The sequence below is a fragment of the Zalophus californianus genome, chromosome 3 (assembly GCF_009762305.2).
Source record: "Zalophus californianus isolate mZalCal1 chromosome 3, mZalCal1.pri.v2, whole genome shotgun sequence".
Taxonomy (NCBI): domain Eukaryota; kingdom Metazoa; phylum Chordata; class Mammalia; order Carnivora; family Otariidae; genus Zalophus; species Zalophus californianus.
Window position 1 is genome coordinate 151,353,413 of NC_045597.1, and position 27,518 is coordinate 151,380,930.

At 37.3% G+C, this 27,518-nt stretch overlaps 1 protein-coding gene across 4 annotated transcripts in view; it reads right to left on the reverse strand.

Moving 5' to 3' along the window:
• Nucleotides 1-27,518, reverse strand: part of HIBCH (3-hydroxyisobutyryl-CoA hydrolase) — a 103,996-nt gene that overhangs the window by 15,683 nt on the left and 60,795 nt on the right. For all 4 annotated transcript variants that reach the window (XM_027590658.2, XM_035726552.1, XM_035726553.1 and 1 more), the window contains 5 exons: nt 21,614-21,692; nt 14,854-14,999; nt 11,940-12,026; nt 7,129-7,187; nt 6,343-6,424 (listed from right to left, as the gene is read on the reverse strand). In XM_027590658.2, the coding sequence (XP_027446459.2) occupies nt 6,343-6,424; nt 7,129-7,187; nt 11,940-12,026; nt 14,854-14,999; nt 21,614-21,692 (453 nt within the window). The remainder of the gene's footprint in view (nt 1-6,342; nt 6,425-7,128; nt 7,188-11,939; nt 12,027-14,853; nt 15,000-21,613; nt 21,693-27,518) is intronic.

Sequence of the window (27,518 nt, forward strand, 5' to 3'; positions counted from 1 at the left end):
AAATACATCAATTTATATAAACAGGAAAACAGCTTTCCAGTCCGCTGACGGATTATCAGTGACCCTAAAACACTATCAGGAGCATTTGGGATATCATAAAAGAGCAGTACTTGATTCTTTAGACATTATCTCTGAATTTAATTATAATAAGGATCAATTAATCAATTTTTTTATTTTGCAGTCTTTGCTTTTTGCATTAAAAATCTTGGCTAACCCAAAGTCACAAAGATTTTCTATGTTTTCTTTTTGAAGTGGTACAGCTTTAGCTCCTACATTTAGATGCATAATCCACTCTGAATTGCATATGGTGGGAAGGAGTCCAGAGCATGTTACCTCAAGATATGATACTTTGGCATATAGATTATTTTGAGTTAAAGGCACTGGAGAAACAATATGACCTTCTTTTCCAGAAAATAAAACTCCCATGTGAAAATGCCCTCCGTGTAGCAGCAGGAAGACATTCTTATCACCAGTGACAGGGAACATGGGGCCAAGACATCTATACAAATAAACCTTGTTAAACTAACCCTTATCTTCCCAGTTACTTCTTCACCATTTACTACCACTAGACCAAACTCCTTTCTCTTGTCAATTCTTCTCAAATTTGTCTAAAAGGTACAAAAGCTTCCTGTTCTGGTTATTTGTTCAGATCTTCATTCACTTGTGCAGGCTCCCATGTACATGTAAATTTTTAATAAAATTTGTATGCTTTTCTCCGGTTAATCTATCTGGCTTATGTCGATTTAATTCTTAGGCTGGGCTGGAGACCCTAAGACAGAGGAGAATTTTCTCCTCCCCTACAAAGAGTCAAGTGCTTTTTTCCTCTTGCATATGGATATCCAATTGTTCCAGGACCATTTGTTGAAAAGACTATCTTTTTCCTACTGTATTATCTTGGGATAATAAGGCTGCTTGGGAGTCCCAGCAGCCTTTACTTTAGTATTAATTTACCCCCACTAGTAAAGTGTAAACCTTCTGGCTGATGGCAACACAAACTCTTCCCAGACCTGTGTGAGTCTTGTTAACTGTTCAAACTACTGCTTTCCTCTGGTTCTTTCCCTGGTCTTGTGGAGTTTTACCTAAAATTTGTATAGATCAATATTCTGAAAATTCCTGCAGGAAGGAAGCCAAGTCAGTCTTAGCGCTTTCCTGTTTGTTCCCTTCCTCTCAGGAATCACAGTCCTGTGCTGCCTGCATTGTCCAATGTTAACAAACACTTGTTTCATATATTTTGTCCAGTTTTCTAGTTGTTTACAACAGAAGAGCAATTTCTGCAGCACTTAATTCTTCAGGAACACCTGTCACTTTATTTTTTGTCACTTTATTTTTAAGTAATACAGTATATGGGTAATTCTCAATGCTTACAGAAAGATTAATAATCTTTTAAACTTAATTTCTCTATTATTTTGCTGCTGTTCTTTTTTAAAAGCTATGCCTAATTATTCTTAGTTCTCCTTTTTCCCAAATTTTTCACGTGTATGATTTCTTTATAGGAGCTTGTCATATTCTTATATATTAACTTCAAGTATAAAACTGAGTTTTATTCTTCACAAAATGAACATTTAAAATCAAACAAATACATAAATCCCACACTGGTAATTAGAAAGAAGAAATTCCAAAGAATTTAAAAAGTCTTCTAATTTAAAAAAAAAGAACTTATATGCCCTTTAAGCCTTTAACATAATAGGCTATCCTATTATATTATATCAAATCATGTCATAGTATATTATATCAATCAGTATAAACACCTAAAAGACAAATCAAAAGCAACACTGGTTTCCCTGGTCATTTGCTCAGGAACACCTTCCTGGATACTAATTGGACCCACTGTTCCTTATTCTTATTTCTCTGTCTCTCTGGCCATGGACATCATACTGCAGCACTCCTAAGGATTAGTGATCCTACTGAAATATCTTTTCTTGGCTTAGTGTCCTTGCTGACACAGTTGGGGGGGTCCTCAATCTCTTCTACTCACATTTCTTTGATTATTGATATCACTTGCAATTCTAAAAAATAAACACTTCCCTCACTGGCCCTGAAGAACCATCTTTACTTTGGCAAGCCTGCTAGTCTTATTACCAGAAAAGGAAGATGAAACAAGATAGCATTTCCTACATTTCCATCATATTAAAAAAAAAAAAAAAGTCCCAACTAAAAAATGGGCAAAGGACTTGCACTAGACATTTCCCAAAGATACAAATGTCCAACAACCATATGAAAAGATGTTCAGTATCACTAATCATTAGGGAAATGTAAATCAAAACCACAATGAGCTATCTCCCTCATAGCCATTAGGATGGTAGAAAAAAGAAAATAACGAGTTGGCAAACTTTATGCACTGCTGTTGGTGGGAATATAAAATGGTGCAACTGCTATGGAAAACAGTATGGAGCTTCCTCAAACAAAAACAGAATTACCATATAATGCAGAAATTCTGCTTCTGGGTATATATCCCAAAGAATTAAAAGCAGGATTTTTTTTTTTTTAATTTTATTATGTTATGTCAGTCACCATACATCACATCATTAGTTTTTGATGTAGTGTTCCATGATTCATTGTTTGTGTATAATACCCAGTGCTCCATTCAATACATGCCCTCCTTAATACCCATCACCAGGCTAACCCATCCCCCCACCCCCCTTCCCCTCTAGAACCCTCAGTTTGTTTCTCAGAGTCCATAGTCTCTCATGGTTTGTCTCCCCTTCCAATTCCCCCCCTTCATTTCTCCCTTCCTACTTTTTTTTTTAACATATATTATTTGTTTCAGAGGTACAGATCTGTGATTCAACAGTCTTGCACAATTCACAGCGCTCACCATAGCACATACCCTCCCCAATGTCTATCACCCAGCCACCCCATCCCTCCCACCCCCCCACCACTCCAGCAACCCTCAGTTTGTTTTCTGAGATTAAGAAGTCCTCATATCAGTGAGATCATATGATACATGTCTTTCTCTGACTTATTTGGCTTAGCATAATACCCTCTGGTTCCATCCATGTCATTGCAAATGGCAAGATTTCGTCTTTTGATGGCTGCATAATAGTCCACTGTATATTTATACCACATCTTTTTAATCCATTCATTTGCTGATGGACATCTTGGCTCTAAAAGCAGGGTCTTGAAGAGATATTTGTATACCCATGTTTATAGCAGAATTGTTCACAAAAGCAAAAAGATAGAAGCAACCCAAATTAAATGCCCATCAACGACGGGTGAGCAAAATGTGGTATAAACACACAATGGAATATTCAGCCTTAAAAGGGAATGAAATTCTGGTACATGCTACAACATGTATGAACCTTGAAACATTATGCTAGGTGATAGAAGTCAATCACAATAGGACAAATGCTGTATGATTCCACTTATGTGAGGTATCCAGAGTAGTCAAATTTATAGCAACAGAAAGTAGAACAGTGGCTGCCAGGAACTGGAATAAGGGGGAAATGGGGAGTTGTTATTTAACAGGTATAAAGTTTCACTCAGTTTTGTAAGATGAAAATGTTCTGGAGATTGGTTGTACAACCAGGTGAATATACTCAACAAAACTGAATTATATATTTAAAAATGGTAAAGATGGTAAATTTTACATGTATTTTACCACAATTTAAAACGTGCATACATGCACACAAGAGCACCAGCAAATGGAGACTTTGGTTAAGTTTTCCCTAATGTGAGCTATGCATTGCGACATCTAAATTGCCCATATAACTTACATGGATTGTCTGGCATCATGAACAACCTACACCAAAAGGGGGATTAAAAGCAGATTAGAGGAATTTCAACCACAACCATTAAAAAAAGTATTGAACTTTGAAAGAAAATCTAAGAAAGGACATGAGAAGCCATAAACTAAGGTACTATGAAAATTGCATCAGTTGTAAAGAATTTGAGTTGTTATTTTTTTATTTGTTATTTTTTTAACCCATGCTATCCTATAGTTATTAGCAGTGAAAACTTTAGAAATCTAAAGAAGGGGTAAAAAAAAAAAGTATGTTTTTATTTAATGATAAGCAAATATGTTGAAAAGATTATGTCCTTCCCCTTGGGCAACTGAGGAAAGGAACCCTTATACACAGAGTAGATGGTTGCAACTTGACCATAAAAAGACTAGATCCTTGGGACCTACAGAAGGAAGACAAGAGTCCCTGAAAGGCCAATAGGGGTTAGGAGCAATCCTAGAAGCTTACTGATACAAGTATTAGAATCTTTTCAAAAATTTGTCCAAACATTTGATCTGCAAACCTTTCACTGAGGCACCAAAAGCTATTTTCTCCTTCAGTGCTGTTTTTTGATGTATGTTTCTGGTTGAGATAATTAAAATGAACCCTGTATCTAAGCTCTATCAGGGAAACCTCAGTGGGGATTTTTTGATCCTCACATCATGTTGTTCCCAGCAGATACTAATATTTTGGAGCCACAATTGAGCTACAGATCAACTGAATAAAAATCAAAACCTGTCCTTCTGAGGAGAGTGCCTACAGTGATCCTAGCCTACAGTGATCCTAGCTGTGATGGGTGGCTTGCCAGGTACCCTCTTCAGGATGCAGAATAAACATAGTGCCAGAGGAATAGAGAGAATATTGAAAGAAAATTGAGTTCTATCCCTCAGTTCTGAGGTAGGCCAGTGGTTTTAAAATAGTACGTCATCTTGCATATCTGTACTGCTTTAAAGTGACATCATACAGGTATGAGGTAATGTGCTGCATGACTATTCTCAAATGAAATTACTAAATTCATACTTAACTGGGCCCTATTGCTCAGGGGGAAAAAAAACAGGAATACTAGTTTCTATATTGCTCTGGAAACAAGAGAACCAGTTTAACATCAGAATCCTTGAAATATAAAATGATTATCTAGATTTATGCGAGCATTCCTAAAAGCTGTTAAGACTCACATTAATTTACTATTGTGAATTAAGAAAACATATGACTGGTCTATCTACTTTAATTTATGCCTATCCTTGAAAGTTAATAGAATTCAGGGCTCCTGGGTGGCTCAGTCGTTAAGCGTCTGCCTTCAGCTCAGGTCATGATCCTGGGGTCCTAGGATTGAGCCCCGCATCAGGCTCCCTGCTCAGCGGGGAGCCTGCTTCTCCCTCTCCCACTCCCCCTGCTTGTGTTCCCTGTCTTGCTGTGTCTCTCTCTGTCAAAATAAATAAATAAAATCTTAGAAAAAAAAAAGAAAGTTAATAGAATTCTAATTACTAAATAAGGCCCTAAGAGACTAATTTGGGATTTCCACCTTAAGAATATAGTTAACAATGGGAGGGGTGCCTGGGTAGCTCAGTCAGTTAAGTGGTTAAGTGTCTGCCTTCTGCTCAGGTCAGGGGATCCTAGGATGGAGCCTCCCCACCCCTTGGGCTGTCAGGCTCCCTGCTCAGTGGGGAGTCTGCTTCTCCCTCTCCCTCTGCCCCTCCCTCCCACCCTGATGTGCAAGAGCAGCTCTCAAATAAATATAATCTTTAAAAAAAGAGAGAAAAAGAGACAATATAACAATGGGGAAGTGTTTTCATCTTCACAGGTCAAACTTTAAATTTTTCTAAGTTTTCTGACAACTGAAATGTGACAATTATACCTATAAACTAAAAAATACTATCAGATAAGGACAAGCTATTAACACCTTTTCTATAAAGTAAAAGGAAACACAATTTTTTCTCTCCTTTGTGTAGAAGTCTGAAATATTCCAAGTCTCATACTTAGAGTTCCAAGCATGTCAGTACTCGTGTACTCCTTTATACAAAAACAGCTTTGTTTTGCTGTTACAGTTGAGTCACATCATAGAAACATCAAAGTGTGCCTAACACTGAGAAGCACTGCTTAAACCTCAGCTATGGGTACAGATGGGGCCTCTTACCAGTTTAAAAAGGATCATTTTTTTTTTTTAATTAAACCTACTGCTTAGAAAGACCATATACTGATCTGTTGCATATTCAATTGAATTTATAGATTAATGGCAGAATTGAATTGCAATATATTATAAAAAGACTATACTCCAGTAACCCAACCCTTCTAATAAAAATGTCCTTAAATGCTTCTCCCCAGGACAAGGAGGACTCCCAGGAGATGAGGCATGCCTCCTTAAGTCTTTCTCTGTTACAGTCACAGGACCTAAAAACAGCTCAGCTTTGCTGTCAACATCCAGCAGGTAGACAAGGCACTTGGGTTTAGATAAAGGTTTTGTGAAAATGCTTTCTGGGGCTCAACTGAGTAGAGAAAAAAAAACCAAAAAACCTGTGCAGTGGTCTCTGTCACCACCACCAGAGTTCTGACACAAGAGGCTTCAAAGAGGCTTCCTTACCACAAGGATTCACCACACTCAGGACAGAAATGATCCATATATTACCTTCAACTGTTCTAGGGCAAAAGATGAACCATCTTGCTGTAAATTTTCAATTATCTGTTCCAAGGTATTGGCCGAGAACCAACTATAAAAAAGGAAACACATGATTTCACCAATCTGCAAGCGATTTCTTCTTTCCAAAATAGCAATGAATCTAAACACAGGCTTTCCCCAAACTCCATGTCAATAATGAAAACTTTTCCAAGCTTTTTTACAGGATGATGAAATAAAACCTTGCTTCTCTGGGTAAGTGTTTGCAGTCTGCTTTTATTAAGGCAAAATAAAGCCTAAATTTTCTCTTATGCTTTCTTGTATGTATTACATATAAATAAATATCTTAACTGTGAAAAACTGATGCTTCTAAAATGTAGAGATAGTTGTCTTATTTTCCAATAGTTTCTATCCTCCTCTTCTGTTCCTTAAGCCAGTATATCAATCTCTCAAACCACTGCACAAAAAACTTTTGATCAGCTTCATAAGACGTTCATAAAAAAATGACTTTATGAAGATAAAAGATAATTGTTATTTTCTAGCCTCTCTTTCCCATCAAAAAAAAAAAAGTTTTTTTGCACTAAAATGAATCAGCATGATAGATTACTTCAGTATAATGGACTTATTTCCCCCCTGAAGGAGTAGGCGAGAAGCTACTTTAAAAAGAAAAAATAAAAGCACTCTGCTATCTGATCTCAAATTCAGTGCATTAAACATAATGTAATTACAATGTTAGCAAATTCAATTTAATATAGTCCTTCCAAAAGAATAGATGTACTGAGACCTCTCTTTAAGTACCTGTTTATTTTGTCCATGTGTTCCTCAAGTATAAAAGACTTGTCTTGATCAATCTTGGACTGATTAAAAAAGAAAAATCTTGTAATTCACTTGAAGTAACCCAAATCTAAAAATCCTTTAAAATGTCATCCTATTTAATGATACACTTTGTGATAGATTATCACTTTCAGTCAAATTATATCCAACAGTCTTATAAATAGCTACCACATGTTCAAAATTCAGATGGTGTTATTCCAGACTAGTTCTTAAAAGTGCCAAAGGCAAAATATGTTCCGTTATTTTTATTTATATATTATTATATATGCTACATCATTAAAGTATGGCAATGAATTAAGGATTATAAGGGACCCGAGAAGTCATTCTGCCAAAATTTCCATTTGATACAGAAAACTCCGACCACATCTCTGATATCTGTGTAGCACTGACCTCCAGAGAGAGAAAGCAGTAGCTTGAGAAGGAACTCACAGTGCTCAAATAACTATAATAAGGATTTTTTTTTTTTTTAATTCTGGGCCAAATCAGTCCTCTCATGTTTATAGTTCTAGTGAATCCTGCTTCCACCTCTTTTCTCACAGAGTGCAGTTTCGTGTCCCCTCACAATCAGGTCCCTCTTATGCACAAGTTCCAGTTGACCAAGTGTGGAATGTACACTTTAGCTCTAGGTATGACTGGAATCGTAGCCAAGTGCACCAGGACTCCACATATCCTTGTTTGTTTGGATATAACCCTTTTACTAATAGGACTAAGTCTGAGTTAGTTTGCGGGCAGTTCTATTATGTTATCTTTTTTTTTAAACCAGTGCTCTTGTAGGCTACATTTCTCCCATGCTGTACTTTATAAATTTGGCACTTTGGACTGAAATTCAAAATTTTCACTTCTCTCTATTGTGATCCTGTGATTTAAAATAAGAAATACAGGGGTGCCTGGGTGGCTCAGTTGGTTTAAGCATCTGCCTTCAGCTCAGGTCACAATCCCCAGGTCCTGGGATTGAGCCCCATGTTGGGCTCTCTGCTCAGTGGGGAGTCTGTTTCTCCCTCTCCTCCCCACTCAAGCTATCTCTTTCTCTCTCTCTCAAATAAAATCTTTAAAAAAAAAAAAAAAAGCTCAGATATAAAAAGTTTAAAAAAATAAGAAATAAAGTAAGAAATACAGGGAAACCTGGCTGGCTCGGTAGAGCATGCGACTCTTGATCTTGGGGTTGTAGGTTTGAGCCCCACGTTGGGTACAGAGATTACTTAAAAATAAAATCTTAAAAATAAAATAATAAATACATATTTGGTCTTTGCCCATATATTTGTTCTTTGTTCCTGGCTCACAGCTACCCCAAACCTTGAAATTTCTTTAAAAAGAGCATCTTTTGTTGTATGTTGTATTTGGTCTTTTGTCCCAAAATTAAGGTGAAATGGGCCTTTTGTTATTCATAACAAGCCCCTTCCCATCACGGTTATGTTAACAGAGGTGACTTTTGGAAAGCTCCTAAGAATGGGGCTGGTCACCAGGGGAACCAACCAGTGATTAGAAGAGTAGAACTTTCAGTCCCACCTTCTAATCAAGCCCCCCCCCCCCCCCCCCCCCCCCCCCCCCCCGTCCCAACACTGCCACCATCTCCCGCCTCCCTCCCTCTACCTCCAGTGAGGAAAAAGGGGTTGGAGATTAAGCTCAATCGCCAATAGCTAATAACTTAACCAATAGTAACTATGTAATAAAGCCTCCATAAAAATCCAAAAGGATGGAGTTTAGAGAGCTCCAGGTTAATGAACACATCCACAAGCAGGGAGAGTGGTACATCCCAGCTTCACTGGGACAGAAGCTCCTGGGCTTGAGACCCTTCCAGACCTTGCCCTGTGTACCTTTTATTGGACTATTCATTCATATCCTTTATTGTATCCTTTGTAATAGACCAACAAACATTAAGTATTTCCGAGTTCTGTAAGAAATTCTAGCAAATTATCGAACCCAAGGAAGGGGTCATGAGAACCCCAATTTATGGTCAATCAAAAGTACAGGTAACAAGCTAGGACTTGTGACTGGCATCTGAAGTGGGGTCAGTCTTGTGGGACTGAGCTTAGGTTGTGGGATCTGATGCTAACTCCAGGTAGATAGTGTCACTACCGAAATGAATTATAGGACACCCAGGTGGTGTCGCATTGAATTGCTTGATGTGTAGAAAACCCACACATCTGGTGTCAGAAATGTTGTGAATATGGTAGTATGAGAAAACACAGGGAGTGTTTTTCCCATACATTTATTACCTTTCACACTGATACTATTAAACAGATCACTCTAAACTTGAAGGGGTTTTTTAATCCATATTCTTTTACCTAATTTTTTTCTTAGTTTCAAATCAATTTGATCAAAATGCTGTCAACATTCTCACCCAAATCACTGAGAAAAAAAGCTGAAAAGGCCAAGATGACTTTATCTATAGACTAATACCCACACAATTAGCAGAACTCTCTGGTAAGGCCCTTCAACTCCCACCCACTCTAATCCATGCTATATTTACCCAACATGAGAGACCGTCAAATGCTTTGACAAAATCTGATGAAATCCTCTGTGTTCATATTCATTGCACTGAGTATTCAGAGGCTCTGTCAATCCATATTCATATTCTTCAGTTCTGAATAAATTTTTATACTATCTTTCTAAATATTTCCTCCCCTTTTTCTCTCTTATGAATTCCTAATAATTAGATATAGGTCTCTAATGTTCCCTTCTCTCCATTTTCCATCTTATTATCCTTTTTGCCCTCTTACACTTTTCCTCAACCTTCAATTTTAATCTAATTTGTTGTGGGTTTTTTCCCTTTTGTTATCATATTCTTTTTTATTCTTTGACTACTATATTACATCTGTTCTTATTTCACAGATGAAATATTTTCCTCTTACCTGAACATTTACAGTTTTAACAATTACAGTTTTTCTTTCTTTTTTCAAGTTTCCTTTCCCTGCACTGCTTGCTTCAAGTGCTTTTTTTGTTTTGACCAATTTGTTTTTATACTTGGCATAAAAAAATTTTAGCATGAAGTTCTAAAATTAAGTAGCTTTATGTGTAAAGTTGATCACAGTTATAGGACTGTCAATTGTCTGATGCATTATAAATTAAGCAAAGACCTGGATGTTTCGTTGTTGGGGGGCGGGGGATGTCCTCAAATGTCAACATCTACAGGTTTTTTCCTTTTTCTTCGAATGTACTGCTTAGGAGTGGGATAGTGCTATTGACTGAATGTTTGTGTCACCCCAAAATTCATGTTGAAACTCTAATCCCCGAAGTGATGGTACTTGGAGGTAGGGCCTTTGAGAGGGAATTAGGTCAAGAGGGTGGAGCCCTTATGATGGGATTAGTGACCTTGTAGGAAGAGACCGGAGAGAGCTCATTTTGCTGTGTGAGGATATAGAAAGAAGTCCATCTGCAAACCAGAAACAGGTCCTCACCAAGAATCTAATTTTCTGACACCTGATCTTGGAGTTCCCAGCCTCTAGAACTGTGAGAAATAAGTTTCTATTGTTTAAGCCACCCAGCCTATGGTATTTTTGTTATAGTTGCCCAAACTAAGATAGAGGATATTTAATAGTCTGGAAGCTAACTAGGAAAAGAAGCTAGAAGTCTTCCTACTTAGTATGTTCTGCCTCTTTTTAGTAGAGCACTTCACTTCGCCTTCCCCCAAGATCAGCTAGGTCTGTCTGATTTGACCTAAGTAGTAAATTTCTACTCTTCAGCCAAACTATGGAAGGGTGACTGGTGGTACAGAGGGGAGACTTCTGGAGGCCTAACTGCACCTTATAAAAGTTTGCAGGGATCTTCTTGTTTTTCTGCCCATCTCCACATCCCAGTCTTCAGGGGACTCTGGTACCTTACAGGGGGTACAGAGCAAAAACTGGTTTGCTTCTTCCTGGCTTCCCCTACTAAAGGATAAGATATTTCAGTGTTCTCAAATCTAAAGTAGCTGCCCTCGTCCTTCTGTTTTCAAGCTTCCAAAATATTGACATCTCATACCTGCCATTGTCTCCTCTTCTATTTGTGGATTTGTGCCTTTTTTATTCTTTTATTACAATTTTAGTGGGGTTTTAGAAGGGAGCATATACTGAACCCGTCATGTTTTATCAGAAGTCATGTAACATTTTTTTTTAAGATTTTATTTTTTATTTGTCAGAGAGAGAGAGAGAGCACAAGCAGGAGGACTGGCAGGCAGAGGGAGAAGCAGGCTCCCTGCTAAGTGGGCAGCCTGATGCAGGACTTGATCCCAGGATTCTGGGATCATGACCTGAGCTGAAGGCAGCTGCTTAACCAACTGAGCCACCCAGGCATCCCATCATGTAACATTTTTATAGATTTTTGGCTCTTAAAAGAAAATTTAAGTTACACAACATAAGTCAGGAATTAAAAGTGAACAATATATACTTTATCTTATATATGATATATAATTTATCATTATGCAACATACTTTATCATTATATTTAGATATGCATCAGAGATTCACTTTAGCAGCTCAACAGTGTCAACACTGAACCATCCATTACAGAAATGTCACAGTGCATTGCAAAAAGTCGTTGCAAAGACCAATCACAAAGCTACACGCTGAAATTCACCAGCAATGAGAAGATAAGCTGTGTTCTTGTGCGGCAAAGAAGTCATCTTCTTAGATGGCTATCCTAACAATTCTGAAGCTCTGACCTTCCATCAAGCTTTCAAGTTAATAAATCCCAGCATCTTTATATCCACAAACTATAACATTCACCAACTGCTAATTTTTCAGTCATTTCCCCTTCCCCATGAATTAAAATCTGAAGTTAGAATACTGACAAGATTACCTTTGCATGGTAAGCATCTAAGACATCTGCAATATTTTCTTTTGAGGGAGATTTTAGGGCTAACAAATCTTCTTCTAACATGCCCAACTAAAAGAGGGAAAAAAAGGAAAACAGATTTGAACCCCAATATAAACATGGACTTTTTAAATTTTTTTAAATTTTATTATGTTACGTTAATCACCATACATTACATCATTAGTTTTTGATATGGTGTTCCATGATTCATTGTTTGTGTATAACACCCAGTGCTCCATTCAATATGTGCCCTCTTTAATACCCATCACCAGGCTAACCCATCCCCCCACCCCCCTCCCCCGCTCCCCTCTAGAACCCTCAGTTTGTTTCTCAGAGTCCATAGTCTCTCATGGTTCGTCTCCCCCTCCGATTTCCCCCCCTTCATTTTTCCCTTCCTACTTTTTTTTTCTTAACATATAATGTATTATTTGTTTCAGAGGCACAGGTCTGTGATTCATCAGTCTTACACAATTCACAGCGCTCACCATAGCACATACCCTCCCCAATGTCCATCACCCAGCCACCCCACCCCTCCCACCCCCCCACCACTCCAGCAAACCTCAGTTTGTTTCCTGAGATTAAGAAGTCCTCATATCAGTGAGATCATATGATACATGTCTTTCTCTGATTGACTTATTTGACTTAGCATAATATCCTCTAGTTCCATCCACATCGTCGCAAATGGCAAGATTTTGGTTTTTTTGACAGCTGCATAATATTCCATTGTATATATATACCACACCTTCTTTCTCCATTCATCTGTTGATGGACATCTTGGCTCCTTCCATAGTTTAGCTACTGTGGAGATTGCTGCTATAAACACTGGGGTGCACATAGCCCTTCAGATCACTACCATTTGTATCTTTGGGGTAAATACCCAGTAGTGCAATTGCTGGGTCGTAGGGTAGCTCTATTTTCAACTTTTTGAGGAAACTCCAAACTGTTTTCCAGAGTGGCTGCACCAGGACTTTCTTTTAAAGAAACCTTATACTCTTTTTAAAAATACTTGTCTTAAAATTATGATGTGCTCTCTTCAGCTGAATCAGTGAAGGAAATTTTCTCTGAAGTTGAATGCACACACATTCCCACACAGCAAATGTTGCCTTGCAAGGAATTAGATAAAGATGGAAGAAACTAAAGAGGAGAGACATTCATCTTTGTTTCTCTCTATTAAACACTTGAAATGCAGTACTGCAACAAAGACCTGAATTATAAATTTTATTTCAATTAATTTTAACTAAAATTGCCACATGAGACTAATGGTTACTATGGTCAGTGCACAGCTCTATAATATAGCCACACTTAATCTCCATCTATATCCCTCACATACTATTCTGTGCTCAGCCAAATGGGACTTTTTACTGTTTCCAAAACATAGCTAAGCTTTCCTGCCCACTGGCTTGCTCATTACATGTTTCCTCTATCTAGAATGCCTTTTCGTGACAATATTCATCTTAAGGCCCAGCTGAACTGCAATCTCTATGAGAAAACTTCCAGCCTTTTAAGTTTTCTCTCCTTTCAATCCATTGAGTACTTTCTCTATATTCTTTGTTACACTTCTCATATTCTACTTTGTCAGATGAGACAGATGGTTATTTACCTTTTATCTTTTGTACCCACCTCTAGTCTCAACCCCAATATTCCGTACTCATTTCTGTTATCCTGTACAGGCCCTGTGAATGGCAGTCTACACATTGTAGAAATTATTACTGAGCAGGCTGACAAAGAAGGGAATTAAGTTGTGGATCAGCGCGCTCTCCCATCCTTAACTAAATTCCACTCTAACAAAGGGTGTCCCTCCAGAGTACATAATGGGAGTCTCATGTTTGCTTCCTCTTACAGCTCACGGGAAGGATGGGACAGACACCTACTCAGTGTGACTGTGGATGCCCCTAACTTGGAGAAAGATCTGAAACTTCAAGCAATGTGATAGAAGGTTCTCATACTTTTTTGTAACATTCCTCCTCCTATCCCAAAACGTCCCTCTCTCAAGATCAGATATCCATTTGGAGATCTATGTGCTTCCTCCTAGAAAGCTAAGTTCACCCCATACTTCCAGATATGGAACACATTAGCAAGGTAGATTAGTTAATGTAGGTTAACTGGCTCATGAGTTCAAGGGTAATATAAGCCAGTTCAAGGAGAGTGAGCTCCCAGTTGAAGCAGAATAAATCCCAAATTTCTTGCTGGAAATTCTGAGGCAATGCCACCTTGAACTGGATTTTCTGTTACATTGACCACAAAAAGATTCAACTACTATGGTAGGAACTGCCATCCCCATATAGAAATGGGCAAACTAGGGGATAAAGAAGCTAAATTCAAGCTAGTATTTAAACCTAAGCTGTCTGTCTGTACATTCTTTGCCACTGTGCTATTCTGTGCTAAGAAAACTGTTAAATTTTCTGTTAAAAAAAAAAAAGACAAAGCTAAGTAATATGTGTCCCTTGCAACAGCCTTTAGAAAAGTTTTTAAGACCATATTTTACAAATGTAACTCTTAAACACACTAGTAGGGAAACTCACAACCAAGAGAAACTTTCAAAAATGTTTTTGTAAAATAAAAGCCTATCTTTTTATATATAAATTTAGATTCTTATATATTAGATTTTCTTAAAGTAGGTATTTTTTTAACCAAAGTGTAAACTATTCATGAAAAAATATTCACTGGAGGTGCCAGGCAAAACAGGCCTGAATCCAGACATAATTATCTCCATTTTGCACATGAGGAAACATGATTGGAGAGCTTAATTATCTTTCCAAAGGTCACACAACTTTAAACAGTAGATCCCGGATTCAGACCCACATCTAACCAAAAGCCTGGGATCTCAACCACTTATACTGCTTTCCCGTGCAACATGAGTTATTCCAATAACACAAAATGCAATTATCCAAATAATTACCTTTTCAGAATCTACAAAATGTGTAGCAATTCCTGCTGCATACACATCTCTTCCTTTCAGCCTGAATCCTGTTAATGCAAGGAAGTAACCAAGTTTTCCTCGAAGTCGTGGCAAGAAATAACCTCCACCCACATCAGGGAAGAGTCCTGTATTAAATAATGAAAAGAGATGATAATGATTCAAACTAAAAAGATGAATATAACTCTTTACTTGAGATCAAATGGCCATTTCTCTCTAGTATTTGAATCTATACTAAAAATATTACTAAGTACTTTCCAATGCAATCAATATCACAAAAGACTTGCTATTAAATTGTTCTGACTTGAGTATTTTTCAAAAATTTCATGCCTCATTTCTATAGAAGTCAATAAAGTATTTGATGGCATAACTTTTTATATATAAGTTGTACTCATTAAATATTATCTAAAATTTCCTTATCACTATTTTTAATAATCTCTGAAATAGTAAACAATGAAAATGAATGATTGAACACTACATCAAAAACTAATGATGCACTATATGTTGGCTAATTGAATTTAAATAAAAAATTTTCTTTCAAATAAGAAAAAATATGCATAATCTAAAGCTATATTATGTGAAAATTCGTTACCATTCAAATCATAGTCTATTCTGTTAATTATCTAACATTCAAGAAATTTAAAGTGATGCAATAACCTTTAGTCCTACACCAAGAATGTTTATACCTAATAAAATCACTTGCATCTACTCTTTTCTTAGCCATCTTTTTTTTTTAATTCCCTTATTCTCTCTACTGGTAACAACTGAAAATAGCATATATGCAAATACTTGCCAGTACATTACTTTTTGGTATTTAAGAGCTCCTTAACCAATTGTGACCCTCTAGTTTTAAAATCCAGATATCTATTCTAAGATTGCTTCATTTAATGAAATTGAGATAAAAATACAAGCATTCAAATTCTTTCCAGTTCTACTTGACAAAAAGTTCCTAGACTTGAAAGAATTAGCAGCATTCTACTGTAAATATTTCTAAGCGCCTCAAACAAGATGGGTCTAAAATTGAATTAATGACTTCCCCCAACTCCCATCATCTGTCTCCTAGTATCACTTACCTCAAAAAGTGCACAACTATCCAGTCTTAACATCCTCTTCTCACACCACCCTTTTAACACACACCAGTGACTATGACCTATTGATTCTTTCTCCTGAAAGTTCTCCATACAATAGCCAGTGATCATTTTCATAACATAAATCTTGATAAGAGTGTTGCCTTCTACTGCTTCAAACTATGCCATAACTACTTCTATTAGATTAAAACCAGCATTTTATCAAAGTCTTCAAGGCCCCCAATCACTTTTTCAAGTACATCTCTTACTACTCATTTACTACATTCCAGCCCGTCTGTTCTTCTTTCGGTTCCCCAACATTCTACACTCTACATGCATTCTACACTATATACTACCTGCCCCACAGCCTCAGCAGCACTCTGCCCAAGGGAAAACACACTCTGTCCTGAAATATGTTCCTCTGTTCCAGGGTACTACATTCTCTCTTTTTTGCCCCTGTCTCAATGGCTGCTTCTTTCCATTCCCCCTTGCTGGGTCTGCTTCCTTCGCCTGACCTCTACATGCTGCTGTGCCTAGGCTTGATCTTAGGCTATCCCTACACACACATTTCCTTAGCACTTATGGCTCTAGATAACATCTATATGCTGATAAGTCCCTGTTAGGACTGAATTGTGTCCCCCATAAAAATTTTCACTTTATGAAAAACTGGATGCTAATAAATTGGACAAATTTCTTAAAAGAGCCACCCTACCAAAGTTTGTGCAAGAAAGAGATAATTTGAATAGCCCTACATATATTAAAGACTTTAAATTTGTAGTTGAAAACCTTCCCCCAAAGAAAAGTTCAGGTCTAGATGGCTTCATTGATGAATTCTACCAAACACAGAAAAAAATTATACCAATTCTACAGAAACTCCTCCAGAAAATGAGGCCAGCATTACCCCCATACCAGAAGGAAGCAAGGACATTACAAGAAAACCACAGACCAATGTCTTTCATGGACACAGATGCAAAAATTCCAAATAAAATTTTAGTATATCAAACCTAACAACATATAAAAAGTATAACACCTCATGCCAGAGTGAGATTTATCCTAGTAATGCAAGGCTAGTTTAATGTTAAAAAAATGAAGCAAAGCAATTCACCATGTTAACAAACTAAAAAAGAAAAACCAATAATCACCTCAACTGATGCAGAAAAGGTTTTGGCTTTTTAGATTCAAAATCCATTCCTAATAAAAACCCTCAGCAATTTAGAAATAGAAGAAAACATCTTCATCCTGATAAAGGGCACCTATGAAAAACTTACACCCAACCTCCCACTTAATTGAAGGACTGAATGTTTTCCCTCAGATCAAGAACAAGGCAAGAATGCCCACTCTCAATACCTCTATTCAACATTGTATTGGGGGTTCTAACCCAGTGTAATAAGGCAAGAAAAATAAAGAGTATCCAGATTGGAAAGGAAAATGTAAAAGTGACTTTATCTGTAAATAATGTAATTATTTAAACAAACAAAAAGAAAACCTAATACAATCTACAAAAAAAAAAAAATCCACTAGAACTAATAAATGAGTTTAGGAAGTTTGCAGGAGACAAAGTCAATAGAGAATCAATTGTACTTCAGGTGGCAGTCCACGATGGTGGCTTAGGAAGACCCTGAATTCACCTTCTTCCACAGATACACCACATCTACATCTACATATAGAGCAATTCCTGCTGAAAAAGAACTGAGAACCAATTGAACAGCTTCTGCACAAAAAGTGATAGGGGGAACCACATATACAACAGCAGGAGAGACAGAGATACAGGCAGTAACCACAGGAACACCACTCCCAATGTGATGTCTTACAGTAAGGAGGGATATCACTGAGGGGCCCCTGCACAGACTCACCGACTCTGGGTACAGTGGAAAAAAACAAAACAAAACAAACACAGCTGTTTAAAGAGCAATTAGAATGTAAGTGAAGAAAATCCACTTACTAACCCTGCAGCATCCACCAAATGGGCAAGGGACTGCTGGAACTCTCTGGGGTCAGAGATGCCAACAAGCATCACATTTCACATTGCACCCCCCGTTCCCCCCAACCCAATCCACCTTCACAGTGCAGACAGGAGCAGGGTCCAGGCACTCTAGTCAATCTATAGGGCTGCCCTAGCAAGTCACAGATCCCTAGCCCACATGAATTCTAGCTCTCTGCTGAAGGCGCCCACCCCATCCCCCCACCTGTCCTGTCAAGGTAACCCCAGAGCAGCATACTCATGGCCCATCTCTGCTCCAGCTCCAACCAGCCAAAGCTGCCAGGCATACCAGTCTATACAGAGGATGCTCCTGCTCAAGGCTACTCCTTCAAGACTAAGAGAGGTAGGTAGCTATTCTAATTCACAGAAACACACATAGAAAGTCAAACAAAATGAGGAGACAGAGGAATATGTTCCAAACAAAAGAAGATAAAACCCTAGGGAGGGAAAGAAACCTTAATGAAACAGAGATAAGTAATTTATCAGGTAAACCACCTGATAAAGAGTTCAGAGTAATAATCATAAAGATGCTCACTGCACTTAAGAATAAAGGAACTTCAACAAGGAGTTAGAAAATATAAGAACCAGAGCTGAAGAATCACTGAAATGATACAGAAGGACAAATCAGCATTTAGCAGACAGAATAGTAGAAATTACCTAATCAGAACAGCAGAAAGAAAAAATAATTTTAAAAAATGAGGGTAGCTTTAGAGATCTCTAGGAAAACATCAAGTGTACATATATTCACATTATAGGGGCCCTAGGAGAAGAGAGAGAAAGGGTAAGAAAACTTATTTGAAGAAATAATGGCTGAAAACTTCCCTAACCCATGGAAGGAAACAGACATCCAGGTCCAAGAATCAAAGAAAGTCCCAAACAAGATGAACCCAAAGAGACCCACACCAAGACATAATAATTAAAAGCAGCAAAACTTAAAAAATCTTAAAGGCAGCAAGAGAAAGACAAATAGTCACATAAGAGGGAAACTCCATAAGACAATCAGCTGATTTTTCCCCAGAAATTTTACAGGCCAAAAGAGAGTGGCAGAATATATTTAAAGTGTTGAAAGGAAAAAACTTACAACTAAGAATACTCTATCCAGCAAGGCTATCATTCAGAATTGAAGAGGAGATAGAGTTTCCCACACAAATTAAAGGAGTTCATCACCACTAAACTAGCTTTACAAGAAATGTTAAAGGGTGGTTTTTTTTTTTATTTTTTAAGATTTATTTATTTGAGGGACAGCAAAAGCAAGAGATATCATAGAGGGAGAGGGAGAAGCAGATTCACCGCTGAGTGGAGAGTCTGATGCAGGGCTTGATCCCAGGACCCTAAGATCATGACCTGAGCCAAAGGCAGATCCTTAACTCATTGAGCTACCCAGGCGCCTCAAGGGTCTTCTTTAAGCAGAAAAAAAAAAAAAAAAGGCTATAACTACAAATAAGAAAACATATGAAAGAAAAAAATCTCACTGGTAAAGGCAAATATATAGTAAGGCACGGGGATCAGCCATTTAAAAAGCTAATATGAAGACTAAAAGACAAAAATAGTAAATCAACTGTAACTAGAATAAGTAGTCAAGGGATACACAAGGGGCACCTGGGTGGCTCAGTCGTTAAGCATCTGCCTTCAGCTCAGGTCATGGTCCCAGAGTCCTGGGATTGAGCCCCGCATTGGGCTCCCTGCTCAGCGGGAAGCCTGCTTCTCCCTCTCCCACTCCCCCTGCTTGTGTTCCCTCTCTCACTGTGTCTCTCTCTGTCAAATAAATAAAATCTTAAAAAAAAAAAAAGGATACGCAAAATAAAAAGATGTAAAAATAGAACGTCAAAAGGAGGGGGAGGAGTAAAAATGTGGGGCTTTTAGAATGTGCTTGAACTTAAGTGACTATCAACTTAAAACAGACTGATATATATATATCATATTATACATATATTTTATATATATACATAAAAGACAAAGACTGTTATATATATATATATATATATACAGGTTGATATATGTGAACCTCATGGTAACATCAAACCAAAACCCATAACAGATATACAAAAAATGAAAAGAAACCCAAACATAAGAAAACCATCAAACCACAAGGCAATACACCAAGAAGAAAGGAACAGAGAAGAATTACAAGAACAACCAGAAAACAATTAACAAAATGACAATAAGTACCTACCTATTAATAACTACTTTTAACATAATGTATTAAATGCTACAATCAAGACATAGGTGGCTGAAGGGATTAAAAAAAAAGATCCATCTATATGCTGCCTAGAAGAGACTCACTTCAGATCTAAAGGCACACACGGACTGAAAATGATAGTCCATGCAAATGGAAAAGAAAAGGCTGGTGTAGTGATACTCATGTAAGACAAAACAGACTCTAAAACAAAGACTGTAACAAAAGACAAAGAAAAGCATTACATGACGATAAAGAGGTCAATCCAAGAAGAGGATATAGCATTTATAAATACTTACACACCTAACACAGAATCCCCTAAATATATAAAGTAAATATTAACAGACCTAAATGAAGTAATACAATAATAATACAGGACATTAATACCCCACTTACATCAATGGATAGATCATCCACACCGAAAAATCAACATATTAGACCACATGGACTTAGTAGATATAAATAGAACATTTCTTTAAAAATGCACATGGAATATATTTCATGATAGATCACAAGTTAGGCCACAAAACAAGTCTCAATAAATTCAAGGCAATTACAATCATATCAAGCCTTAACTGTATGAAACTAGAAATCAATTACAAGAAGAAAACTGGAAAAAAAAAAACCCACAAACACATGAAGACTAAGTAACATGTTACTAAATAACCAATGGGACAATGAAGAAATCAGAAAGAAATTTTAAAAAATTCTTTGAGACAAATAAAAAGGAAATTCAACTTTACAAAATCTAGTTGAAATTGACAAGCTGACTCTAAAATTCATATAGAAATACAAAGGATCTTTATAGCCAAAACAACCTGGGGAAAACAACAAAATGAGAGGATTATTGCTACCTGATTTCTACAATAAAGCAACAATAACCAAGACTGTAGTGTTGGCACCAATATAACACATATAAAGGGACAAAAGCCATCAGTGGAGAAACAACAGCTTTTTCAAAATGTAGTGTGTGAATGACTATATCTCCATGTGCAAAATAATAAAATTTGATCTATACCTTTGATCCACATTTCACACCATGTACAAAAATTTCAAAATGGGGGCACCTGGGTGGCTCAGTCGGTTAAGTGGCCAACTATTGATTTCGGCTCAGGTCATGATCTCAAGGTTGTGAGATCAAGCTGAGCATGGAGCCTGCTTCGGATTCTCTCTCCCTCTGCACCTCCCCACCCAACTCAGGCACACTCTCTCTTTCTCAAAAAAAAATAAATAAATAAAAATGGATCATAGATCTGAAAACAAGACTATTTTCTCCTAATAATCTTTTATCTAAAATTAATGACCAGTGTGTTAGTGTTGCCAGTTAAATATTCTTTTGTGTTTTCCGATACAATTACTGAGCTAATATAACTTTCAGGTACCTTCCTAATTTCTTTTTAAGAATTCTTTCATTGCTGTATCTCAGCAAGATTCCATCAATTTCTTTAACGACAGTGTAATCTGAAATGCATCCAAAGATAGTTCTAGATGTGATTATGAGAAATTGAGGGTTTTTACCTATTGCTGTTTCTGGCATCGCAAAAAGAGACTTTTCAGTAGCCACTCGGAATTGCCCATGAACTGAGAGACCAACTCCCTAGGAAAATAAGGCAAAAAGTTGTTTAAAAATACTGTAAAAATATATATATATAAGCAAACTCATACACACACAAACATTTTAAACCAAGTAAACTATCTTTATATTCTACAAGAACTTCTTTTAGGAGACACACTGGAGAAAAACCCTAAAACACATAATTTCAGGAGTACTAGACAAAAAATATATGTGTATCCCTGGTATCGGGAATAGATCTGTTTTAGCTAAGATGTTTTCAATCAGTATTTTGTGTTATGCTTAATGTCTTCTTCCCCCAGTCCCTCTCATTTCAAGTCCAGTACAGCATTATAAAACAGTGACTGTTCCCAGAACCACTGAGTGTTGTCTCCAGTGGAACCAGTCATCAAAAAGAGCACAACCAAGCCATTCTAGCTAATTTCAGTGGCTTTGAATAGCAATAGTAATACATTTATTCGCAAATTTCATCATTTATTACACATCATTTATTACACATTATTACACAGTTCATAACATTAGTAACATCATTTTTCTCAGATACAACATTTAACAAGGCCAACCATACACCTCTTAAAAACTGGTTACTAAACATAAGTTTTAGAAAATAAGATTTGGCTGAAAGTCTCTATCTCTAATTTGTTGCATGTCACTGAAAAGGGAAAACTTAATAGTCACCTTTGAATAAACATATTTGAAAAAAACATATTTGAATAAAATGAAATAAGAGGTATACATGTGATGACAAAGTATCCAGTTAAGACCAATGCTCACACTGTAACAAGCATTTCCTATGTTATGTTCTTTTCACATTATTCAGAACTTCTGTTAGACTGTTTTAGTTCTTCTCATTCTTGATCCTTTTTAACCAGTGTAGTCTATCTTTGTCAGCATAGTATTAAATGAGTTAAAAACGTATAAAGTGTTTGGGGCAGTATCAGGCACTTCAGAGTTCTGTAAGAATTAACTAAATAGAAAGGGCCTCATTTGTATCTGGTTCTTCTAATCTTTCATTACAATTTCTTCAACTCTTTCAAGTGTTTTCATACTCAGGTCAGCCATTTAAAAGTTCTTGAAACTCTTCCCACATTGGGTGTAGAGATTACTTAAAAAATAAAATCTGTAAAAAAAAAAAAAGGATGGGGGTGGGGAAGCACCTGGCTAGCTCAGTCAGTGGAGCATGTGACTCTTGATCTTGGGGTTGTGGGTTCGAGTCCCATGTTGGGTTAAGTAGAGACTACTTAAAAATAAAATATTTAAGAATAATAATAAAAAAAAGTTCTTAAAACTTTAAAACCCTCTTAAGAAACACTAAAACACACATGCAATTTCTTATAAATTTTATATACTATATGCTAAGCTTAAATTTTAGAAGACCATGTAAATAAACATGAAAATGAATAAAATTCTTCAGCCACTACCTACATCTTTTGGTGTCAACACTTATAAGTTAAAACCACAGTGTTTGATATTCTTCGTACAGGCAAATATCATGTTATAGGTATTCTATTATGACACATTCAACTGACAATACTGACCCAAATTTGACTGTATATACTTCAAGATTATGAAATCTTAAAAATTTTAATGAAGAGAGCATTACTAGTTTTAGTATTAATTTATTACATTATTTTAGAGGTCCTTGATTCATATTCTAACTTTTAGTTTGTCACATTGTAGCTCAAAGTTATTAATGTTCAGGAATGTCTTGCTAAGAACTTAGAGTTGGACTAGATTCTCAGTTTTCCAACTTTGTTCTTTTGAGTCCTAGGGCTCAGAATTGCCTCCCTGGGGCTGCATAGTCGGTAGATCTCCAGGCCTCACAGACTGACCCTGCTTCAAACCATACTCCTCTGGTCATTGCCTCCTACCTCTTTTAATTAACTCTGAATTGCACAAACAGGAATGACTATATCCCCCTTTACCAAATATTTACATATAAAGGTAAAATCTGACCACAACCCCAATCCTAGTCTCCTCCCTCTTTCCAGAGAAACAGTTATTATTAATTTGGTATGTAACACTTCAGATTTTTCCTTATGTATCTCTAACACATATTTGAACAAATGTGGATATTTATCTGAGACACAAACACACACTTCAAACTCTATTCATAGCATGCAAGGCTCTAGATAGTCTGGCCCAGGCTACCTCTACTCTATCTCTACCACTACTCTTGCCATGCTTATTCCAACAACCATAGTGCCTTCATGCCATTTCTCCAAAATTCCAAGCCTTTACAATTTCAATTAATCATACAATCTTAAAGTGAGGAAGACACACTGAGAGAAGGCCACTGTCTGCCCCATCACTGCCCTTTCTCTACCCAAAGACGCTGCCCTTCCCTGAGCAGTTGCTGAACTAGGGATGGGCACCCAAGGGTAGCCAATCGAGGCTAACCAGAGCTGTAAGGCCCAGGGAGCAAAGGGAGAGAAAGAAAAGCACGTTAGACCAGATTCTCACTCTCAGGTATTTAAACTAGGACACGGTGGGCTGCTGTGAGTCAATGACAGCCAAAGCTTAAAGGTCATTTGAAATTTGAGCCAAAGAAGACATGACAGCCAAGTTAAAGCAGAAATTATACAGGGTGATGATGAATAAACTGAGAAGGCTGCATGCAGCCCATACAGGACAGAGAAAAAAGCAAACCTACAAAAAACAGCAGAAATAGCTTGCAGTTCAATTTTCAGGAAGACAAGCAATGCTGCCAGTTTTTATCTATGGATTCCCATTTGATCCCCACACTTGTCTAATAACTGCTCCATTCTCTTTTCCAGATCTGAGTCCATGTTCTTTTCAATTAAAAAAGTCTCCTGCTACATTTTCAATAAGAACCAGATCTACATCCTGTCATACTTCAGCATCACACAATATAAGCTGCCTTGTATGCCTTTTCCTGCTAACACTGCTCATCCCAGACAAGTCACTCCATTACATCTTCTGAAATCCTCCTTGTTTGACAAGATAACCACTTAACAGCCCAACTTCTCTATAGAGGGCTTTTATCTACCTCCTGAAACCAAAAGAGAAATTTATGAGCCCCATATTCTTTGACATAGAAACTACAGATCCTATATTCACTGATTCAGTTCTTTATCTTGTATTACATAATATTTTGTTTCACCCATAGCTGATAAAATGAATGAAATCAAACACTTCAAGATTTTAGGAAGAATTTATTAAAAATAAGCTTTCAGAATAAGAGATGCTTGACACAAGTACCATTAAGAGCCAATTTTAAAAACCTTTTAATAGGGCGCCTGGGTGGCTCAGTTGGTTGGGCGACTGCCTTCGGCTCAGGTCATGGTCCTGGAGTCCCGGGATCGAGTCCCGCATCGGGCTCCCCGCTCAGCGGGGAGTCTGCTTCTCCCTCTGATCCTCTTCCCTCTCGTGCTCTCTGTCTCTCATTCTCTCTCTCTCAAATAAATAAATAAAATCTTTAAAAAAAAATATTTAAAAACCTTTTAATAAAGAGGAAGGCTGGAAAAAATGCAAGCCACTGCACGAGGTACTAAGAATATAAATGCTGATCAGCACTGAAAAGGATGTAGCACCTTTGTGGCAGATTCAGATATAATTTTTGTATCTTATATAAAAGAATCCATTACAGGTTGTTTACAATAAGTCCCCCTTGAAACTTTCAAAATTTAATGTTACATACTTTTTAACCATTAACCTGAGCTGGTACCCTTTGCTAGACTAAAACGGCTTCAAAGTCTTCAAATTTTATTGTACTAATGGTTATACTACATAGATTTATTTCCCAAATGTAAGATGTCGTTCTAATTCCTAATTCTCCTCAAATACTCTCCCTGCATCCTACCGAACCCACTATTCAAATCTCATTTCCTTTAACTGGATATCTCAGGAACATTTGGCAGAGTTGCTTAGTTCCTACTTCAGGAAACACTTCGCTTGACTTTGAGACACCATACTCTCCTGGTTTTCCTTCTATCTTAGTAGTTGCTCTTTCTTTTCTCCCTGACCTCCAAATGTTGATCTGCCCCCACCAATGATCAGGTGTCATCCTTCTACTCCACTTCACCTGCACTCTGTTCGTTCTACATTCACCTCCTAGATGATGTCTTCCAAGAGTCCAGGAACTTAAGCACCATAACATTAATGATTTAAATCATTTCCCTATCCTGATTTCTCTAGAATTTTATATCTACCTGCCTACTTAATGTCTCCACTTAAATATCTAATATCTTTCTCAATGTTCATACATCAGATGTAAATCTCTTGGTATCTCCTTAAATGTGCTGCTCCCTCAGTAAACAGCACCACCATTCACCCAGCTTCTCAGGACAAAAACCTCAGCATCAGCTTCTTTCTTTCTGATCTCCCAATCTAATCTATGAACCGGTCTTTACAGCTCTAACCTCAAAATATACTTTGGATCGGGCCACTGTTCACATCTCCACTGTTACAACCCTCACTGAAGTCACAAGTATCTCCTGCCTGGGCTAGTCCCTCTTCCTGTTATCCTTGCCACAATCCATTCTCTACACAGCAGCCAAGTAAGCTTATTAAGTGTCATTCGGTTAAGGTTTTGTCCTGCCCAAAATTCTCCAGTGACTTCCCATTACATTAAAATATTACCAAAATTCCTCCTCGTGGCTGATAAGGCCATGATCTGGTCTCTTTCTAGCTCCCTGATCTTGGAGTTTACCATTCTCCACTTCCCTCACTTGCACTCAGGTCTGCCACATTGGCTTTTTTTTTTTATGTTAGTCACCATACAGTGCATCATTAGTTTTTGATGTAGTGTTCCACGATTCATTGTTTGCGTGTAACACCCAGTGCTCCATGCAGTACGTGCCCTCTTTAATACCCATCACCGGGCTAATCCATCTCCCCACCCCCCTCCCCTCTAGAACCCTCAGTTTGTTTCTCAGAGTCCATAGTCTCTCATGGTTCGTCTCCCCCTCCAATTTCCCCCCTTCATTTTTCCCTTCCTTCTCCTAATGTCCTCCATGCTATCCCTTATGTTCCACAAATAAGTGAAACCATATGATAATTGACTTTCTCTGCTTGACTTATTTCACTTAGCATAATCTCCTCCAGTCCCATCCATGTTGATGTAAAAGTTGGGTATTCATCCTTTCTTGTGGCTGAGTAATATTCCACTGTATATATGAACCACACCTTCTTGGCTTTTAAAAAAATTTTAATTGACATATAATACACATTCAAAAATATACAAATAGTTGCAAATGGTAAGTATACGGGTCCAATGAATTACCCCAAAGTTAACACACTCATGTAACCAAAATGTAGATAAAAATTATCAGAAATTATTTTATGTGCCTGTCAGTCATCATTCCTTCCATCCTTCAGGCAACCACTATCCTGACTTCCAACAAAATAAGATTTATGCTTTCTTTTTTTTTTTTTTAAGATTTTATTTATTTGACAGAGAGAGACATAGCAAGACAGGGAACACAAGCACGGGGAGTGGGGGAGGGAGAAGCAGACTCCCCACGGAGCAGGGAGCCTGATGCGGGGCTCCATCCCAGGATCCTGGGATCATGACCTGAGCTGAAGGCAGACGCTTAACGACTGAGCCACCCAGGTGCCCCAAGATTTATGCTTTCTGATTTTATCTTGATATAATTAGAATCATTGAGTATATACTATTTATCTTTCAGTCAACTCTATGGGAGATTCATTCATGTTGTGTGCAGCAATTTTTTTCAACATACAGCGTTCCTTTGTACAAATAACTTATTGATCTATTCTACAGTAAAAAGCTAGTTAGGTTTTCTGGCTTGGGGCTACTGCAAATAATGATTCAATGACCATTCTCATGCATGTCTTTTGGTGCATAAGTGCACACATTATGCTTGG